A 22,086-nucleotide genomic window follows, 5' to 3' on the forward strand; every position below is an offset into this window, starting at 1 on the left:
TTGAAGGAGTAAGCATGAATGTTGAATTGACTGTGTTGTTCCAAAGGTACTGAGTGATGCTTGTGAGTGAATATAGTCTCTGAAGATGCATATGGATATCTGAGGGTCTTTTTTATTCTTGAATCTCTGGAATCAGTTGTGTTACTAGGTTTGATGGGTCATGTATTTATGGCAGACGCTGTCCTGTAATTTGCAAGGGTGATGCAGAGTGTGCTTGGAATCACCATGAGATGAATACCAAAGCCATCTGTACAAATTTATGCACCTCAAAGTGTAAGAAAAGGTTTATAATGAGAGAGGTTGAAGAGCTGTTGAGTTTAGGGAAGCAAAGGTGTCCTTGGAGCTTGTTTTATGACACCTGTAGCAGTTCAGAAATTCTGAGCAGCTCTCTGTTGGGATGAAAAAGGCTGGGAAGTGAACGGCAGCCCAGAATGCTTTGACTTGCTTTTCTTTTGAGGGTTTAAGTGCAGCTTTTAAAATAAATTCCTCCTCAGTGCTATATAAAGCTATATTTGTTTGGTTTTCTTATTTTTAAAAGGGGAGGAAGAGGGCAGTGAGTGACTGTACTAGGTGTCACTGACCTAGCCTTGACCGCTTTTTCCACTCAGCCAAATTCATTGCTGCTTCTAAAGATGGGACTTCTGACACCATTGGCATTTTACTGGTTGTGAAATAATGAGATTCCCCAAAGGTGAACTCTCCATATATTTTAAACACAGTGTGAGGAATTTTGCACATAAATGTATGTTTTGGCTTTTTTCAGAGGGCAGACATTTTTTTCTGGACCAGGTCACCTCTTTGAACTGTGCCTGAAGAGCCTGATTTTTGTGACAGAGTAGATCTTGAAACTCAATCACTATATGTGTGTTTATGACTATCTATTAGCTTTGACATTTGGCAGCCAAACATAATATATTCATAATAATTAAATGTGAACAAAAAGATTCTAAAAGACTTGTATTTGTTTCTTTTTATTTCGCTTTCAAAATGTATACATAAAAAATGAACCCTCCTTTGTGAGAGTGGACATTTAACAGTCTGTCTTTGAAAGTACTGCACTGAGTCATGTAATTAAAATATTGTGTCATATCAAAAGGCAATCTAAATAGTTGCTCTGCAGTTTATCTGCCCCATAAATCTCTTCATGGTGTAATTATAACATTACATGTAATTGTAATGATGTGATGACATATGTATCAAAGGGCAGACATATTTTTGGATCTGTGTAAAATATGCCTATTTTAGGCATTCTTTCTGTCTTGTCACATATAATAAATATCTATTAGCAAGGAGATTAATTTCAATTTAAGAATAAAGACCTGATGTGTAAGCTCTGTTATGGAAAAGATGTTACTTGTTGAACGCCTCATCCTTGGCAGGGTATTTCACAGGCAAATACTGAGTTCCTGTAGCAGCATGTTAATGTGGCTCATCTTTGATTAAATGTTTGCAAAATTTGGTAGTCCATCCATCTCTCTTTAAAAGAGTTTTAAATTTCACTGCATTTTCAAAGCAAGTTGGTTGTGCTGCCTTAGATCTTTTCCATATATCTGCAGCATTGCATTGCAACACAAACATTTCTTTCTCTGTGAGATTCTGAAGATACTGGGGGCCTAAATTCTTTTACACCACTCAGAATTTAGTCTGGTTTCAGTCAAAATCAGGATTTATCTCCATAATTCATTAAACATGAAGTCAAGTAGGGCTGAAGTTTCCTATCCTTGAAAGGGAAAGTATGATTATGAAAATATTCATAAATATTCTTTGATTTCTGACCGTCTGGTGGTTTGGTATTAATATGATGTGAAGATGACATCATAATGCTTTAGTTAAACTTTAATGATTGTTTCTGACCAGCTTGATTTCCAAACATCACTTAAGGAAGGTAGTGAGCTTTTTGTGCCACAGCCTATGTCACCAAGATGTATTTCATACCATGAGTGCCTTGGAGCAGACATGGCAAACATCTAGGTTATTTTGGTGGCAAGAATGGTTACCAAGATGAGCTACTAATTTTTTCAGGCTGGTGTGAATAAGCAGAGAGCCATTAGGCTGAAAGGTCTCTTTGGGAATGGGCTGTTCTGCCCTGCCCTGGAATGCTGTGAAGCTCTGTGGAGGCCTGTGGTGACCCTCCAAGGAGGGGCTGATGCTGCTGTGTCCTTCCCTCAGGCCATTCTCCTGCTGCCCTTCAGCCAGCTCCTGCTTCCTGGTGAGAGGGGTTAACCTAGGAGTGAACCTTTCACGGGGATGGAGTTGGAGGGTGAAATTATAGTGATGGTGCACACTGCTTGTCTGCCCCGTCCAGCTGACAGACCCAAAACATAAACATGTGCCATAAACAGAAGGGTAAATCTTTTGAGTAAAATCAGAGTGGAAATCGTGAAATGGAAGGGATTTGTGGCATCTATAAAATCAGAATTGCTATGTACCCAAAGTGAAGATAATGTTGTGTTTTAACAGTGTAAAATCTATGCAGTCTCATTTCATGTATGGCAGCTCAGTTCTTCCAACTGTGCTGGTTTCCAAGGGAATTGATATACTGTTAAATCATCATGAACAGTCATGAAAAGAAATTGGGAGTGGAGAATTTGAAATTATTATGATTTATGCAAATCTTAAGTATTTTTCTTCAATCAGAAATTTTTTCCCCCTTGGAATTCAAGGCAGCAAGTGTTGCATTTGATCCACCACCAGTGGGTGTGGGGGTGAGTAGGAGGGTGAAGAAGGCTGCCTGAGATGTGCTGTAAGCCTGAGTTGTTAGTCCTACCTTTTTGTTAGCTTGCTGTGAAGATCCCAGCTCCTTTTCCTAATGGGTGGGAGATGCTGGAGCCCACGTAAGGTGCTCAGTCCTGGTGCCAGCTGCCAGCCAGCCCATCCACTCACAGGTGACCTGTTTCATGGGCTTAGGGAATCCAAACCACTCCTGTGAGCATTGCTGAACGTGAAACCCTTGCTGTGTTGCCACCTGGGACTGTAAACATCAGCCCCTGCTTAAAGGTGTGCAAACAGGTAAATGGCATTTACATTTTCTCTCTTTGAATCGAGTCTGAGGTGTGTCTGCTCTTTCTGCCCTCCTGGGGGGTGTTTACAATTGCTGCTGCTGCAGTGGACAGTCTTGTCAGCACTTACACACTCAGAGGGCTTTTTTTCCAGAGCACTTATGAGTAAAGGCAACGTTGGAGTGTTGCTTTCAGCTGGGCATAATGGTGTGGAAATAAATTACAGAAAAGATCAATGCTATTCTTAGTTTTCCATTCATTGTACCTACTTTCAGCATGAGAGAGAGAGGAAAATGCTAATTTCTTTTCCACTTGTAATTACAGACTAATATATATCTTATATAAAAATAGGTATGTTTGATTTTGAAGTAATAGGTGCTAATTGCAATAGCATTTTTCAGCTCTAAAATATGACTCCTTGTCCACAGAGGCTGCATCTGTTTTGTACTGAAGGCAGTGTTTGTGTGCACACTTGGCTCATTAGTTTCGTGACTGGTTTTGTGTACACTAAATTTGGTGCCTAAAGTGGCTTTGCACAGTTCAGCTCAAAATGTTTCACTTTCACCATAGTTTATACCTTTTGAAAAGCATGGATGTCACAATATCTTTCCCAGAATTTTTGTAAGTCTTGAATTTTTGTGTTTCATCTGGAGTTTCCTACTGAAAAATACCTGTCTTTTAGCATCAGGTGATCTTTCCTAAATCTGCTTAAGCCCTTCAGTGATTTAATGATTAACTAGGAGACAGCATTGGTGCAGGTTGTGAAGTAAAGGATAAGCAATGCCTGACCTGGAAAAGCCATTTTTAACCAGCAAAATGTCTTCAGAGTCCAAACAACAAGAGATTAAGAAAAGGCCCTGTTTTGCCATCTTTTCCAACAGCAGTGTGAAAGAAATCTATGATGTCTAAGGCAACAACTTTTTTTTTTTAAAGCTAGCAAAGTGATAACTTTTCAACTTATTCTTTTTTACAACTTGTTTGTTCATATTAAAATTCAGAAGTGATTACCCACTTACTGAGAAATCTAGAGTTTGAGCTGTTCTGTGATTGCTGTTGGAAAGCTCCTTTGCTTAGGGAAATATTGCACAAACTGGACAAATAGACATTATGGGAAGAGATACCCATTCTTTTTGATTTTCTTTTGATTTTTCTTTTTAATCTTCACTTGTTCCAGCATCTCCCTTGGTGTTCCTCTTAGCATGTTTGCCACCATTTAGGCAATGGTTTTCCCTAAACTAGGAAGAGTTTGAGAAAACAAACTACAAACTGTATTAAACATTTTGATTAGCTCATTTTTAAACATCATTCATCACTTGAGCCATGAAGATTTAACAGTTAAAATTATGCAGTCATTGTCAATGCACATACTGCCCACTTAGTAGTTTTTGACTGACACAATTATGGATCAGTTTATCCAAGAGAACATTACTATGAACTTGGTGGGAATGGTAGGGAAAAGTTCATGGGAAACTTTGTAATCAGTGACTTTTTCTGATGCCAGCTAGATAATCGAGGTAGGAAAAGAGAAAATGTAATGTGGCTGTAGAAATAAACTGCTGTGACTAGAACATGTTCTGTTTTTTTGGTTGAGCAGCTGAAATGCTCATTGGTCATGGTCAGATGAAGAGACTATGACTAAAATAAACTTCTCCTGGATGATTTAGAATGTACCAAGGTAGTGTCACTTTTTGGTTTTACTGTTTACCTACTCCTTTCTTCAATGTTGATTTGATTTCTAGTATATTTAGAGAAATACAAATATCCTAAATTCCTCTGCATCACTCGAGTTCGTGGGTCAAGTTACCAAAAAAAAAATTGTATAAAGTTGTACATTAGAGTTTGCAGAGGTATTCAGAATCTTTTTTTTCCCCTTTCTTTTATGTTAAGTCAAATCGTTTAGCAGGGTGCTTACACAGATGTCTTGCATTTAAACAGTGATATCTAGGAATAACAAAAAATCTTCAGAACCTGTGGCCTGTAGCTAGATAGGAGTCACCTGAATTGATGGGTATTCAGACAAGAATGTTTCCAAGGTTGAACTTTTCCAAGGCAATTTAATTTTTCCCGTTGCTTTGGTGCATGCAACAAGTTAAATGTTCCCGTTGAAGCAGAAGCACTGTCAGATAATGCAGAAATAACACCTAAGCCATAAACACACCACATGTAGTTCTGTATGTGCTCTCCTGATCATTCTGTATAGTCCCTCTACATAACTCACACAGACCATGTAACAAAATGTGCTGTAGAGAGGGTTTGGGGGGGGTTTTTTGGTTCTGTGGATTTTCACATAGATGAGCACCATCTGTGCACACATTCCAGTGTCAGCAGAAGCACCCAGGGGCCACGTGCTGCAATCTGAGGTGCAGCTTTGTCTCTCCCCTTTGGAGTGTTTGATCCACAGAGCTGGCAACGGCGTGGGAGTTAGCACAAAAGTTACTGGCAGGGCAGGGGCTGCATTAAGAAAAATATACGTGGTCGATTTATTAAAATGCTAATTAGGGCAAACAGAGGGAAGAAGTGGGCAGATGGTCTGGATCTGTCCTACAAGTCTGATTTCAGTCTGCATGTGAACAGAAAGAAAAGGAAAAAAAGAGCCCCAATGAACACAGATTTGAAAAAGAATTGGCAGCAGCTGCTTTGTTAAGGAAAATACCTGATTTTCTGACAGTGACTGCTTTTTTCCTCAATTAGGAAGGCTGACAGAATATGGAATGGTGGGACTTTTGAAAACTGATTGTGAATTGGTTAACTTTGTTGCTTCTAAAAATATATAAATAAGATAAACTGGTGGAAAAAAAAAAATCCTCCTAAGCATAACTAATTTTACATACATTCAGGAACGGGTTTTTTAAATCTGATGAAGGCATGCATGTAATTAGAAGTCTTACATACAATATTTTACCAGGATGTGCAGCTGGGCTTTTATGACAGCATTTGAGTAAATTTATAGGTAGAATATTTTTAAACCCAAATAAGCCAAACCACATTGCTTCAGTATCCTTTGAGAATACAGCCATTTCCTGAAGTGTGTGCAGCCACTGTGGGAGCTGAAGTTGTTTATTTTTTTGAGATTAAATTTGGCTGCGATCTGTTCCAACACTTGCCTGGAGAACTTTCACAGCCAGCATAGCTCTGAGCTGCCTGCTGCTCACCTTGCCTTTCCCTGCCCAAGTATCAACACTTTAACACTTGGATGGGGGATCTGCCTCTCTCAGCCTGTAAATACTTGAAAATCGTCCTACTATTTGCCAGTCAGAAGGTTAATAATACTGTCTGCGTTTTGTCATTCTTGTCACTGCCTAATTGCTGGAGCAGAAAGTAATTTTTGAACATGACACACTGTAGTTTAGGTGGAGGAGGGACTCCAAAGACTTGTGTAATTTTGTGGGTTGAAGTTACTTTAGACCCTGCAGAAGGGTCTTTATTCCCTGTTCCATGAGAAGGGAGGTGATGAGGTGATTACAGTGGGCAGCACAGGCTGTAGCCAGCAGAAATAGGAACACATCTATTGCTCTCCTCTGTTCATGGAGGGAACCCTGGGACACATCCACCCCTCTTGGGCTCAGCCCTGCTGTGCCAGGGCTCCCTTTGGGAGTTTTCTCCTTGACCAGGCTCAGAGAGAACTTAACCCTCAGTCACAGAAAGATGTGGGGGTGTCATCGTAGGTGCAGGGGGAACTCCTTTGCCGTGTGCTTGGAATGAGGCACTGAATATCCCTTATCTCCATGTCCCTGAATATATGTAGCTTAAGAGAAACACGTGGGAATTATGTGTTTGCAATCTGGAAAAATGTAGTTGTGCTAGTGAGAAAAGAAGAAAAAAACATAAGTTTTGTACAAAACCAGTAGGTGACACCTGTCCAGATGTTCTCTTATTGCATTCCTGTTCCTTCTCCTGTGGTGCTGTGAGCCACAACCTTCTAGTGCAGTGCAGGCTGAGCAACCTTTGAATTGTCACCTCTGTGGTAAAGATATGTTGAGTCTGAAGTGGTTGCAAGGTGTTACAAGTCAGTCTGCTTATGCTGCCTGCCTGGATTCCTGCCCTCGTGGGCAAGGCTTGGAAATGTGTCTGTCGCTGAGAGCAGTCTTCCTGTCAGCTACTCCATCAGTGCAGTGATGCTTTTCAAAGTGCTGCTTTCCCATTTCACTTTAAGTGTATCAGGATGGAGCTTCTGTCAGCCCCACTGGGATTTATTTCATAGTCTGATACACCTGAGGATCACAAAGTGCTGCATGATTATTCAGTTTAAATGCTTTCTTTGTTTGGTCTCTCCTTTTCATTTACCCATCTTTCCTGCACTTAGCCTGGTAACATTTTGCCTCTCTTCAAACTTTCACCCACAGAGTCATCCTCACCAAATCTTAATTTTGTGGTGGTAATGTAAATCACTTAACATCTTTTGAGCACATTGCCTCCCTGACCTAAATTCTTTTTGCAGCTCATAGATTGCAGTCTTTACCAGAGCACTGGGCTTGCCCCTAGCTCAAAGAAATATTTGAGATACATGATACACTATGGTAAGGTTCATACCGACCATCTTCTGGTTTGCTGATGGTGATATAAAGCAGTGAAGTAGAAAATGATAGAGGGTCATATTCATTTGAAAGGGTTTTGCTCCAGCAGTCTGTCCCTGACCTGTGAGATTTGTGTTTGTTTGTTTAGATCTGCTAGAGAAGTCTCGTGTTGTTAAGCAGCCAAGGGGTGAAAGAAACTTCCACATTTTCTATCAGATCCTGTCTGGTGCATCAGAAGAGTTTCTCTGTAAGTGATTTCTTTATGTTTGAGTTTTCTTTATATTTAATGCACTATTTCATGCACATAATATTTTGTGGAAAATGTGATACTGATTCATTTTTCAAATTATTGGTGGTCGTATCATTGCTAATTCCTGAAGTCCATATATGCTTTGATATTTTCCAGATACCTGAGTCAGAATTGGCTTAGCAATGTGTTACAAACAAATTTGAAAATCTGTTCTTATTCAGAAGGCTAATAATTAAAAGATCTTTGAAGAAAATCCAATAATAACAACCCATTCCTGACAATACTGATTCTGGGATAAAATTGCTACTAACAAGAATGCTATTATTAATGATATTTTTATTTGGTTTATTAGGCAAACTCAAACTGGAGAGAGACTTCAGCAGATACAACTACCTGGGCCTTGATTCTGCCAGAGTGAATGGGGTGGATGATGCTTCAAACTTCAGAACAGTCAGGGTAAGAAGGAGCAGGGGCTGTGCACTCAACAGTCACAAAAGAAGGGGGAAAAAAAGAGCCTAGATGCCTTGATCAGATCCTGGGAGAAGTTACATTTGTAGTGGCTTAGGACAGCAGGAGTACCTGTTCATTTGACTGGGAAAAATTGGGTTGGGTTACAAACTAAATTAAGTGGCTAAAAAAAGTACAGTGTTTCAGAAACCCAAATTTTGAAAATGAGTCCTAGAAGTGGACTGGACTGAATGCCAGTTCCATTTTCACACCTCCTGTGTATTAAAAAACTTATTTAACATAGGAATTGTACCATGTACTTTTAGTAGCAGAAGTGTTCATAAACCGTTTCTAATTAATGCAGATAAATGGTGACTTTTTCAAGTATGACCTGTTTAAATGTACATGCTTTTATCTCATAATTTTATTTGTCCCCTTTCAGAATGCAATGCAGATTGTTGGGTTTATGGATCATGAAACACAGTCGGTTTTTGAAGTAGTGGCAGCCGTTCTGAAATTGGGAAATATCGAATTTAAGCCTGAATCTCGTGCAAATGGCCTGGATGAAAGTAAAATCAAAGATAAAAATGGTAAGATAAGATTAGTGATGGGAGGAAAGACGCTAATTTGTCTGAAGTCATTATTAATTTCGTTTTTTCTGCAGACATATAATATCTTTACATTTGAATTAAATTAGATCGTTTCCAGAGCTCACCCTCAGGCAACTCTGGGCTGCATTCTGTGCAATTTCAATAATTCTGTTTGAAATTCCAAAAATTATTATTTTCTATTTCCCCACTTTATTAGCACTTTGTTCCAGAATGTTAAATGGTTTTGTGCCTTTATGTAGCTGCTAGTTTTTTCTGCAGTGGAGGATTTTTGTTCTTTTTCAGTCTCTTCATTTAGTGTCAGATTCATTTGGTATTTGATATTTTTGCAGCTGATGTATTTTGAAAGTTCATTTTCATCTGAAAGTTTTTCATTATGAAAAGTAGTCTGCTATAAAGGGAGGGAAAGTTTCTTCTCAAAAATAAGTGGATAGGAAGTGCTTTGAACACCAGTAGCTCTGTTTCCTTGCTTTGTGCATGTTTTTAAAAACTGCTTGGCAGGGGGAGTGGTGGAGAGAGTGTGGATGAGGAACACTTGTGTTGAAGAAGATTTTGGGAAAATAGCACACTTCTGGTAGTTTTGGGGAAGAAAAATAATAAGGAAGGATTCATTGTGTTTACACTTTGCTTTTTCTTGCTAGAACTCAAGGAAATCTGTGAGTTGACAGGTATAGACCAGTCTGTGTTGGAGAGAGCTTTCAGCTTCAGGACGGTCGAGGCCAAACAAGAGAAAGTTTCAACAACACTAAATGTGGCTCAGGTAAAAAGGGGTCCTGATTTAAAAGGCAATAATCATTCAAAATGGCAATTTTATTCTGCATGATTAAATCATAAATAATGATTTACATAAAACTGCAACTGGAAGGCTGCACTGAATAAATCACAAGCGTGTGTTTTTTCTTCAGTGGTTTCTAAATGTTTAGAGATACTGGATGCTTTGGTTTTGTGTGTGAATTACCTCCAGAAGATGAGGGGTAGGCAAATGTTGCAGAGAATGAAAAAACAAGCATTCCTGCACAAAGCACATGTTGTAAGTGTTGTGGCAGGCTGTTTTCATTTAGGGGCATTGCTGTAATTCCCTGTGAGTTGTCAGCCCCGGGCTGCTGGAAAACCTTTGCTGCCAGTGTGAATTCATCTCCCCCTAATGCTGCAGAGCCAGGGTGGTTGCCACCTGTGTCTCATCAGCTCAGGCTAGCAGGAATGTGGCTCCTCCAGCTGCAGCTGCTCGCTTCCCTTTGCCTGGGATTGGGATGGGGGATGTGAGTCCTCAGTGGACTGCCCTGGTTGTCCCTGTGCCCACTTAGGCAGAGCCAGTGCTCCCTGTGCTGGTTTTATTCACTTCACAGCACCTTTAAGACACATCAGCACCAGGAAAATGTTTGGTTTAGCCCAGCATTTATTACAATTTTTTTTCTTCTTTCTTCTCTTTAGGCTTATTATGCCCGTGATGCTCTGGCTAAGAATTTGTACAGCCGGCTGTTCTCCTGGCTTGTTACCAGGATCAATGAGAGCATTAAGGTATTGTTGCTTTGTGCTTGTAAAAGAAAAAAAGTCAATAGAAATCCTTCAGATCAAAGTGGACAGTAAAACTGTATTTGCCAATTTCATTTCTCCTGGCTGTACACTGGTACACACAAATAACCGTGTCACAGCTCAACAAATTGCTCTGTGCTCTTTCCTTAAGCTTATAAAAATATTCACATTAAGTGTATTCTGGGAAACCACACTTAACATTTTAGTTTTACAGTATTTGACAGCCTACTTATGAGATACATTCATTTTCTTGAGTCCCAGGTATGCTACATACAGATGACTGATTCAATGTTTAATTTTGTTTAAGGCACAAACTAAAGTGAGAAAGAAGGTAATGGGGGTGCTGGACATCTATGGCTTTGAAATTTTTGAGGTAAGACCTTTATAGTGGTAACCTTTTAGTGAGAGATCTGTTTTTAAAGCTTAAGAGAGTTGTGAATGAATTCATAATCAGAATATATGTAATTTGACTCAAGTGTGTCATGCCTGACCAGAAAGAAACCCCAAAAAACACTAGAAAAGTGAGCCAAAGAGGGATGTCTTAACATGTCTGGCAATTGAAACAAAAAATCATGAAAGTCAAACTTGTGTTTTTACACCATAGATAAATAAATATTTATGATGGATAAACTAAATATATTTTGTTGTGACATACATTCTGAGCATAGGAGAAACTCTGGCATTGTCATTTCTACCCTGAGGCATTTTGGATGTCTTTGAACAAGCTGTGTATCCTGAGAGGGGAAAAAAGAAAACAACCACCCAACAAAAACGATACCTTTTTTCCTGTCAAAGTTAAACAAAGGCTTATATTGCATTTCATCTCAATTCACTTAGTTAAATACTCTGTACCTATTCCTAGCTAAAGATCTGCGACTCACTGGTGTTTGTTTACAATAGTATTTTTAGACTGGTGGTATTTTGAAACAAAACAATCAATGAGGAGTTTTTAATTGGGTTAGAGAGCACCAGGGACAGGGCATTTTCATAAATCTTGTTCTGACAGTTTTTGTTAAGAGATTTATAGATCTTGTTTGGAATCTGTATGTGTTTAAACTAGAAACTCATCTGAGGAGAAAAAAAAAAAATCAGTAGAAAACATGCAATCCTGACCCACTTCCCTACCTCCCTCTTAGAAATCTGGGGAGGGTGTTTAAACTGTGTTTAAAATGGGAATAATCCAGAAGAGAGTAATTGTTCACGTGAGGGGGGGTTGTAAGTTTCATTTCAGAAGCAAAACATCCAACCATGTGCAAATCAGGGTTACCTCTGTGAAGAGGAGGAGGAAAGCTGAGATTTGCCTCAAGGGCTTGCTGAGCCAGGTTGTGCTGTTTGCATTAAACACGAGAGCATGTTTATGAAAATACCCTGCCAGGTGTTTCAGGTGGCTGAGCGGGGATCCTGCTGCCAGATCTCTTGAGAGCTGGTCCTTGGAGTAGCTTTTAGGAAGCTGGCACTGGAGTGGTGCTGCTGGCATCCTCAGGCAGGATTTGTTTTTTCTAGCTCCACTGTGTTTGGTTAGGTGAGATGTGCACAGGGAGGTGGGAGACACGAGCTTGCACCAGCACAGGAGCCAAATGAAGGATTGTGTTTGTGTAATTTTCATCTTTCCTACATTCAGCATCTTAGTCGTAAGTAAGTGGCTTTGTGCAGGAGAAGAATGACAAAAACAGGGGCATTTTCACTCACCTGTCATACTGAATTACAGTGTAGCTTTCTCAGAAGCTATAAACTCAAAATCTTTAAAATAATGAGGGTAGTTTTTGTTCACTCCTTTAAATGCTGAATGTTGGTTTTCCTGGAAAAGGTGGGGAAGGTTTTGCCTTGTGACTTGAGGATCAAATTCATCAGTACATTCCTACAAGGTGTGAACTCTCCCATGAGTTAAGACCTATGGTGAGAATAGTAGCCAAGCAGCTTGGTTCACCATCACAGAAATAATTCAGATTATTGTTTAAATAGAATTATATTAAAGCAACTAATCAATAAATAAAATTTTGACACTATGCAGCCTCATAAGTCAAGGAAAATTTAATAATGTCTTAAGATTTATAGTGTAATGAATACAGTGGAATTTAAAGTGTTTTGCTGTGTGCTACATTTGTAAGCACGATAGCCAAACATTCAAAATATTAGCTGAGGTGTAGCTAACATATAGTAACATATTCATCTAATTATAAATCAGTTAAAGCCTATGACTAAAAATGTGCATTTCCCTCTTGAACTTAATTCTTAAGTCGTATTTTGATTTTCGCATCTGTTCCTGAAAGTTAGAACTAGTGTCAGGTCTACAAAGAATGTTTGTTGGCAAAAATGCACTTGAAAGGCTTCATCTGGAAATTTTTGCCTTATAAATGTGCAAGCTATTTGATGTGCTGAGGGTAGAAAGGCCTGCATTAATCACATTTCTACTCAGGAACCAGGTATGTTTATCATTAGTGCGTGGTCTTTGACCTGAAGTGGCCTCGTACCCTGGAGCCAGAACATATCCAAACCCACGGGAGGTGTAGCAGGAGTGTTTTATATACACACAAAATATTTACACAGGAAGCTCAGTACCATTGGAAGAAGCAGCAAGGGATGTGCTTACTGAAGGGTGATTTTTACATTTTAATTTTTTTTTTACTTTGTTTTTGAGGTTTTTGTTTTATTTCCTAATGGGCAGGGCACAGTGTTTCTCAGGCTTTTTTCCTGTCCAGGATGATTCTTTGGATCATCCTACAGTTCTTTGTGTAAGAGGAGTGAATAAAGAAATCCAGGCTTACCATTTTGAAAGATCCAACATTTCACCTTCTTGATGACAATAGCAGTCTTGTTCTATTATATGCAAATTGAAGCTTTTAAATGAGGTATTTTCGTCTATTTTTGAAAGATTGATTTACTTGCTGTACACTGTGGTTTCTGCAATTTTCTGCAATTTAAGCTGAAGTTAATTTATGAAGGTAACTGGAGGTTTCTTGGAAATTAACAGAGAAAAGATAACTGGAGTATTGATGCTGCTGGCATATACTCTTTGGGATTTGGGTTTTGCTAGTATATTATCAAACACGAACCCCAGACAAACACAAAAGCCATCCAAGAAAGTAGATGCAAGAACTTGGCTGCCTAAATATTCAGATCAGGGCATTTTAAATCTATCAATAATCCTCAGCCTCTGTGGGTTTGGCAGATGTCAGCAGTAAGCTTGGCTACTCAATCCACAAAATAGGTGCTGTAAAGCTGTGTTTATTTTTGAGTCCTGCCATGCCTTTTGTGGCAAGCCAAATGCTGGGACTGAATGTTTGCGACGCGAAGCGCTGAAATTTTGGGTGGCTCTGTGTGAATTGTCTGTGGGCAAGGATTTAGGGACTAGGATTAGTGTGAAAATGCAGGCTTGGAGGGCTGGGCTGGTTGTGTAACTGTGCTGCTGCAGTTTGGGCAGTGCCTGAAGCCTGGCACTGATTGCTCCAAGTGTGTTTGTGCACATTTTTGAGCGGCTGCGTGCGTAGTCAGCGTGCGGTCCAGACCAGGATTGGAGATGGGGTAGGGATGAGGGCTGGTGGCACCAGGGCTTTTGCAATCAGCTTGGTTCCAGGCTTCCTGGGGAAGGTTTGGGGCTTGTTCCCGTTTTATCCCATGTTAGATTGTGTGTTTTTGGGCAGAAAGCCCGTTCTGCATCCCTGCAGAATGTTGGGGTGGGGTTTGTGATCCAGAAGGGAAGGCTGTAGGAGACTGATGATGGGGGCCTGGCAGGGCTCAGCAGAGATGAGCAGAAGGCTGTCTCCATTTGCTTTGGGTGTTGAGTTTAATGCTGTGTGCATTTCCTGTGGAGACAAGAAGTTGGATGTGTAAAAATGAATATCATGGAGTGAGTGTGAGTATTTCATCCTGCCCAGCCCTGCAGAGATAAAGTGTCTGTCTGTGCTAGTTGGCTTAAAGGCTTTATTCTGAATATTCAGGCAGCGCTCTGCAGCTGGTCCATATGATGAAGTTAATGATTTGGAGTGCAGTTTTATGGAAGTTAATGCTGCCAAACAGGGCTTATTGTTGACATTTGCCAGGCCTTGAGAAGACAGTTTGAGAGTGTGAGTACTTTGTGCTCAGTCCCTTGGTGGAGCAGTTTGTTCCACGTATTTTAGACAAGAAACTGGGGTGCACTGGCCATAGGGTTGCAGAGAGGGACTGGTTCCATTTGGTTGAGCAGAGGTGATGTGGCTGCCTTGTCTTTGGGGACAGCATCTGACCAACTCCTTTTGCTCCAGGTAGATAAAAACGTGGAAAGACATGGCAGAACCCACCACATTCTGTGTAAAACCCACCAGTTAATAAAAATATCACCGGTAAACCAGCCAAACAAGCCACCCAGCAGTAAAACCAGGTCCATTTCTCACAGTCTCTAGTGCATTTTGATAGCACTTCTTTTTATTTAAGGCTATTAACTTGTTTCTTGTGCATAAAAGTCCCTTGAGGTGACAGAAATAAGCTTGGTCCTGCTGCATGTACTATGTAAGCTACCATCTGGACAAGGATAAAATGACAATATCTCTATTGAGGAAATATGTTAGAGATACGAAGAATGCATTTTCTTCTCATTAACAAGGTCATAGTTGTGTTAATTGTCTGTTTTTAGAGGGAGGTAACCAAATAAGGAGCAGTAATCATTGAAAATGTCTTTCTGAGGTGTTTAAGGCATGAAAAAATAGGGGAGATAATTCACCTTCACCATAAACCTGCACAACAGCTTGGGCCAGTTGCTAACTGGTTGCATTGCCTTTTTCTATCTTGTTGATTACATGAAGGACTTTACAGTTTCAGAACATACTGAGCTCTGAGAGATTGCTCATGAATCAGGGTCTTCTCCCCACACCCTGAAGGATTATTTTACAGGAGAAGGGTCTACTTATTTGCTAGCAGGATGACCTATTCGACCAAAAAAAAAATCTAAGGAAAAAATTGACTTATCAGGTTCTTATTTTATCTTCCGGGTTTTTTTTTCTTTCCTTTTTTGTTAAGAATCTGAGAACCCTTTCTTCATGTCTTGTCTTTGGCTCTAATTCAGGCATGGATATCTCCTGTTAGTTGCCCTAATATCCAGACCATCATTTACAGCTCCTTTTTCCAGGCTGTGTACCTTGCCACACATTTCCATTTTGAAATTGTTCAACCTTTTGGTGATGCCCAGAAGTTTATCATGTACTGGCAAGCAGCAGTGCCAAAATGTGTGTACCCAGCCCTCTGCTTCTTCTGGCAAACCTCAGTCTAGTGGGAAGGAGGAGAACTGAATTTTTAATCTAAACTTGATCAACTACCTCTGCTGGCAAGTGTTATGTGAGAGGAGCTTTAGAGAGGGGACCCTTGGCTGGACTCCTAGGTGCCAGGAGATCTTAAAATACTGTTAAAGCAATAATTTCCTTAAGTGATGGGGTGCTGAAAGCAGAGGGGTGTCTCAGGAAGTTTACCACCATTTAATTAATTGTATTATAACCTAAGTTTTTAGAGAGGCTTATTTTGCAACATGCAATTTTATGAAGTAAATCCCATTGGCTGGCTGTTTGCAACAGAGGAAATACTTGAAATGCTGGAGCAAAAATACACAAATGTTCTGCTTCAGGTTGTGAGAATAATGTTTTCCCTTACAGCAGCTATTTCTGTCTTAGCAGAGCAGTGGTTCTCATTATACAGTAGGTTCTTGCCTGTTGGTAATTCCTGTTGTTCCAGGACTGCATTTTATCAGGTTGAGTTTGTAGAAGTGATGGTACCTGGGTTTTCCCATGAATCACACCTGCACTGGATTCACTGTAGTTTCTTGCCCTTTTAAGTCCTAATTTGGTTCAGACCCGTGTGCCTGGACAGCACATCTGGGAGCAAGATGGATTTCAGAGTGCCTGGGTCTCTACCTGGCACACAGAAAGGGCTGAAGCTGAGCTACACAAGTATGGAAAATGGATAATCTGTACACTGAAACATGGCTCGACTGCATAGAGTGGAATATTTATTATTAAAACGTGTGCCTCTCTGGTTCTTTGCCTATAGAGATATTTATACAAAATCCCAGAGCAGTTTAGTTTACAGGAAATGAGCTTGATTGCTCAAATGTTTGTATATGTAAACAACACAGAGAGGGATAAATATTGATAACATGCCTTTACTAAATTTGCAAAAAAAAAAAATTGAAAAATTGTTATAACTGAGTCACATTATAACTGGGTCATTGCTTTCTGAGATTAAAATAGTATCTTTTTCATTTTTGTTAAATGCACTTTTCCCATTTTGGTGGTTTTAACTTCCTATCATTTATATTCCTTAGTTTTATCTCATAAACTTGTATGCTTGTGTGGTCATACATAAAACCCCCTATCCCCAGACACCACAGTAGCATATAAATTGAATTTGCTGGTTGGTTTCACTCTTCATTCCACCATTCATCTCAGTGAAGTGAGTGTGTTGGTCTTTTATCATCATTACTTTTGCCATCTGGCTTTTTCTCTAGGGGCCTGATGGGACTACTTGGGGTCACCTGCTTGTGTTAGGAGGCAGTCAGAGACTTAAAAAACTTACTTGCTGGGGCTGGTTATGATAGAACTGAAGTATCAGTCTCTGTATGTCTTTTTCCCTTCTCACACTGATGTAAAAGTTCATCTTAATGACATCAGTCTGGTGATTTCAGCAGTCTCGTGACTTGAAAAGTTTAGGGTTTTCTTTTAAAAGATGCTTTTCCTTCAAATACATCTCATGGATTATTTCAGCTGTAATGTGTTCACGTGATGCATTTGAAAAAATGTGGCTGGACACCTTTTTGTCAGTGTGGTTGCAGACTGAGCAATGTGTAGATTTTTGAATTGTCTCTGAACAAAAATGTGTGATGAAAGGTTAAGAAGGAAGAGGAGACATTGAGAAACCAAGGTGTGACATTGAGGTATGACATACCTGAGCCTGTAGTTTGGATCAACATCATCTGCTTAATTTGGGGAAAACAGTGGACAGGACAAAAAAATTAAACACTTGAAATTACACTTTATTATGCAGTTAATGGAAGTTAAGAATTTATTCCTGCCTAATGGAAAGGTACCCATTTTTCAGTTTTAAGTAGGTATCTTAGTTGCCTTATCATCTTTGGAAATTGTTGGAAACTGGGTACTCAAAAGTGAATTTGAATTCTGTGTGGGAAGAGAAAGTTAGAAATTACCTAATATTGATAGGAAAATGCCCTGTTTTAGGTATTTTCTGTTCATAAATGTAATGGGGATATTTCTGCCTAAGGCCAGTAAGAGATTTTTAGCCTTTTTTTTACAAATATTTTTGTCTGTTTCACATTGGCATTTTATTGGTATAAAAATGTATGAAGTCAGCAACAAAATATTTTTTTTCAGATGATTCCACAAGTGGAATTTTTCAAAGAAGTTAGGTAAAATATTAAGAATAGCAGAATATTTTCTATAGGACTTTGAAGCACTTGTATGTAGTAACTGTGGCTCACTGGTAGAACTCTATAGTTAGTTTATATGATCCCTTTATTTTTGCATGGAGAAGAATTTTTTTAGTGTTCAGAACTTGCTATTCATGAAATACCAACCCCATAAAGGTTGATAAAGAATGAAACTGTATGAGCAAGACGCCATTATTTGTGAAGTGAGAAGCATGGTGAAGTAGACTTTGATTTTTTGTCAGTGAATTTTTCTACTCCTTTAAATTTAGTGTTTCATCTGATAAAAGATTCAGAGGATAAGCTGAGGGCGGTTGGTTGAGCTGTATCTATAAATTCAACATGACTTTAAGCCTATCTCAGGTGACATTCTGTTTTTCCAGCACCTTTATTTAATTTGAGAGACTATGTGGTTTTACATTCCCTGAAGGTTTTATTTTGTATTCCACAGTGCTTTCAAAGGCATGGTTAGAAAAGCTGCTATTAAAATGCAGGGATTTAAGTGATGCCTTCAACTTTAAAAGTAGCAGAATTACAGCCTGGAAAAGAAGCTGACTCCTTGAGAAGATATGGTCTTAATTTTTATTTTTTTTCCCCCCCTTTAAATTTCACCCCTAAGAATATTTGATAGCTCTTCCTCAAATTTTGGATCTGACTGCTCTGCTTCTGTGTGGGTCAAACCCCTTTCTGTCACTTAACACAAGTGGTCAGCATAAGGAGCAGGTGAATCTCTGATGGCTGGGTGCCTCCAGCCCCTGTCTCCTCAGTGGGTTTAGTCATGTGCCATCACTGACATGAGTTATTCTCTACTGCCTTCTAAAAAAAAAAAAAAAAGTCAGAAGTCCTTTAGATCCCTTCTAATTCTGTTGTATTCATTTCTACAAGACCTTCATGAAAATATTCGGGGGGAGCAACTAATTTGTGAATGTTTGTATATGCTTTGTGGAGCCCTCACATAATTAAAAATCAGCAATAGTCATTAAAGGAGAATAAATTGACAACCTCTGTTGCCTTCCTTAGAATTGCATAGAGATAAACACTCTAATTGGTTTTTTTTCTTCTCATGTGGGGTTTTTAAAAACCTTTTCTGAAGAGTATTTAATTTACCAATTGTTCTCTGGTCTGCTCAGAGTTAAGTGTTATGAGAATTTCTGTCATTTCAAACATTTTACCTCATTTTCTTTGCTGTAATTAACTGTCTTAGCCTTTTGCTCTGCATTATTCATAAAGAACAACATTGCTGCTGCTCTTCAATAACTTTTTTCCTGGAATAGCAATTTTCAGTGGCTTGGCAATGTCAAATAGAATTTCATAGCTCAAAGCGAGTAATTTGTGGAGAACTCTGTGGATTTTGGTTTGCCTTTTTTTTTTTTTTTGGCAAGCCATAAATACGACAGATACACAGCAATCAGGAGAACATCTAGCAATTACTTTAATGTATTGTTAATGACCTTTCAATTAGATGGTTGAGCTGGATTTTCTGTTCAGTTTCCATCCTCTTTTGGTGACCAAGCCTGTGTAATTTGTGAGTGAATAGTCCTACAGCCCTTTTAATCAGAATAACCTGGTCTTCTGGAGAAGCAGTGTCTCTGAGTTGGGTGGCACATGCCTGCCAGGAGGATGCAGTGTATTTTACCCTTTCTCTTTGTCTGGTGACAGTTGGGGTCCTTTTACTTCAAACCCAATATATCTGAAGTGATGGCTTTATCTGAATGTGTCAAGTAAACTTACACTCATTCTTCCTCCAGTATTCTCTATTCCTTTCCCCATTCTCCTCTTTTATTGCAGAGATCTGTATGCCCAAGGTTATAAATATGGCTTTTAGAGGCAAAAATTACCTGGTGATTTGGAGACAAAGCAATGCGAGAATGCTGTTCTGTGTTAGGCTCTGATGTGTCTCAACCTCTTGGTTTATTTGATGTTTAGACAGTACCTAAAGGTAGACTCACTTACAAGAATGTAATACATAACATTTATGTAGTACTTTGCATTTTCAGTGATACAAAGATTGATCTACTTGGTATGCTAAATAAATGCTAATAGATATATTCTGTATTGTTATGGAAGTAGAATAAGTACTGACTGCAGTTTATGTGATTTCTTTTTCAACAGAATGCAGTAAGTATGACTTGTTTGCAGTGCTGATTTTGCTGCATGCCACATTTTAACTCTCTCATCTAGAGCTATGCAAGTTTTGCAATCTCTGAGTGATAATTGCAGTTGGTGAGAGGGGCAGCGTTTGTGGCTGAGGAATTTTGGTGATCAGCTATGATTTTGCTTCATTTAAAACTAAAATGATAAAAGTAATCTGTGCTACCTCAATATTTTCTAATCTGCTTGTGTGTTCTTAATCTCATTTAGCAACCAGATCCTTAATTCAAACATTCAAGTGATTACCCTTGCCTTCAGTGATAAAAATTCCATCAGCATAATTTAAGCCTCACAGGTGCTGTATAGCAGATTATTTGGTGGTTTAAAAAGGCAGAGTGTCATGTCACAGCCTGTGATGGGGCACTCACTGAGCTCCTTCCTGTGCCCACCCCTCCTGCTGGGGTCTCTTCTACTCCCTGGTCCCTTCTGCAAAGGGTCACACATCTGCTTGCTCCCTAACCCAGTTTTACATGAATTAGCCTGTTAGAGGAATTTTAGTCAATGAAGCTCTTTTGTTTCCCGTCATTTCAAGGGGCAGTTTGTTGACAGGGAGGAGGTGGGTTGACCTCTGGAACCAATAATCTCTTAACCCAGGCTCAGCTGCAACTGGAATAGTAGCTTGAGCCTTGCTCTGCAGGGAAATAGGATGCTTTATTGACTGCTGAGTGGAAAAGAGCTAATGCTACTGTCATGATTTTATTTATCAGACCCTGCAGGAGACTGTATTTTACAGATGGGGACAGATCAGTGCAGGCAAAATTTTGGTTTTTTATTCCCTGCCACCACAGGTGTCTCTTATGACTTGTTAAAAGGAATCAGTGTGGAGGCATCATGAATAAAACCTACAGAGGTTTTTGTCCCTCCCAACAGACAAAGCCTCAGGGAAGGATTTGGTCTAAAGTTTCTGAACTAATTGTGATCTCAATCAAATATTACTCCAAGCATCACATCACAAAACTGGAAGGAGTGGTTAATACAGTGGTTTGTTGACCTGCAGCTGCTGTAGTAACTCACTCCGGCTGGGTTCCAGGCTGTTTACAAAGCAAATTCAAACATGTTTCATCTGACAGGACAACAGCTTTGAGCAGTTCATTATCAACTACTGTAATGAGAAGTTGCAGCAGATCTTCATTGAACTTACCCTCAAAGAAGAACAGGAGGAATACATCCGAGAGGTAAAGCTTGAATGAGTCTTCCCTTATCCCACTCCCATTGTCCCTCTAAAGATACACAGGTATGCAGGCTTGGAACCATTTTTCAGGCAACAGAAGCACATTTTGACCACATTTTGACATGGAGCATGTTTGTGTGGGGCTATGTGGTAGTTGCTTTAAGCAAAAAATGTTGGTTTGGCATTTGTTTCACATTATGAGTTCTCCAGGTAAAAAACAGACCCAGCTCTGATTCATTCGTTGGCAACAATGACTGGAAGTTCTGATCAAGGGCTAATTGATTTATTAGAACACAAATATCACTTTCTGGTATTAGTACCATTACCCTGCAGCCTGTGTTTTGGATTATACAGCAGTGTCTGGGATGCACCCCAAGAACAGCCACAGCCAGTCCTTCCTCAAAGGGAATTGGGTAGCTAAAATAATAGCACGCAACATGAAAGAAACTGCAAATAGAGTTTTGGTTCTAGTGTTCTTTCAGGTATGTATTGAAGGGAGCCCTGTGAGTTTCATGGATAAATTTAAGATGTCCTGTGGAGCCCAGCCCCTGGTGTTGGATGTTATTCTGTGAGTGAAAATCAAGCTGAAGTTTTAATAGGTTTTAGCAGTGCTCCACATGAGGCACAGAGCTCAGACAAAATACCAGCTCCCAGCTGTAAAAACTGGCACACACTGTCTGAACTCAAACTGGATGATGCCATTTTGCTGTATAAACATATTTTAAAATTACATAAAGTTCCTGCCTTATAATCCTGAGGATGACATGAAATTTCATCATCTCTTTTTAATTTTGCATTCAATGGTGAACCATCATTACTGCAGTTTGGTTCTGAATGATATTTCAAATGGTCTGAGAAAAGTGAACTGTAAGAAGTACCACAGAGTGCAAATTAGGAATGATATTACTATTTTCCTTCTTTCAGTCCTTTGCTCTACCAGTGCTACCTCGTGATGTATTGGCTTCTCATCCTGGAAATTTTATTGCTGATGATTGAAAAAAAATTGAGATA

The 22,086-nt window shown here is 39.4% G+C and overlaps 1 protein-coding gene across 5 annotated transcripts in view; it reads left to right on the forward strand.

The window, feature by feature from the left end:
* The window catches only part of MYO1B (myosin IB), a 106,463-nt gene that overhangs the window by 57,224 nt on the left and 27,153 nt on the right, over positions 1–22,086 (forward strand). For all 5 annotated transcript variants that reach the window (XM_088167795.1, XM_014880925.2, XM_088167796.1 and 2 more), the window contains exons 8-14: positions 7,662–7,760; positions 8,116–8,219; positions 8,653–8,800; positions 9,460–9,578; positions 10,250–10,336; positions 10,659–10,724; positions 20,975–21,079. In XM_088167795.1, coding sequence (XP_088023921.1) covers positions 7,662–7,760; positions 8,116–8,219; positions 8,653–8,800; positions 9,460–9,578; positions 10,250–10,336; positions 10,659–10,724; positions 20,975–21,079 — 728 coding nt within the window. The remainder of the gene's footprint in view (positions 1–7,661; positions 7,761–8,115; positions 8,220–8,652; positions 8,801–9,459; positions 9,579–10,249; positions 10,337–10,658; positions 10,725–20,974; positions 21,080–22,086) is intronic.

The sequence above is a fragment of the Sturnus vulgaris genome, chromosome 7 (genome assembly GCF_052056855.1).
Source record: "Sturnus vulgaris isolate bStuVul1 chromosome 7, bStuVul1.hap1, whole genome shotgun sequence".
NCBI lineage: Eukaryota > Metazoa > Chordata > Aves > Passeriformes > Sturnidae > Sturnus > Sturnus vulgaris.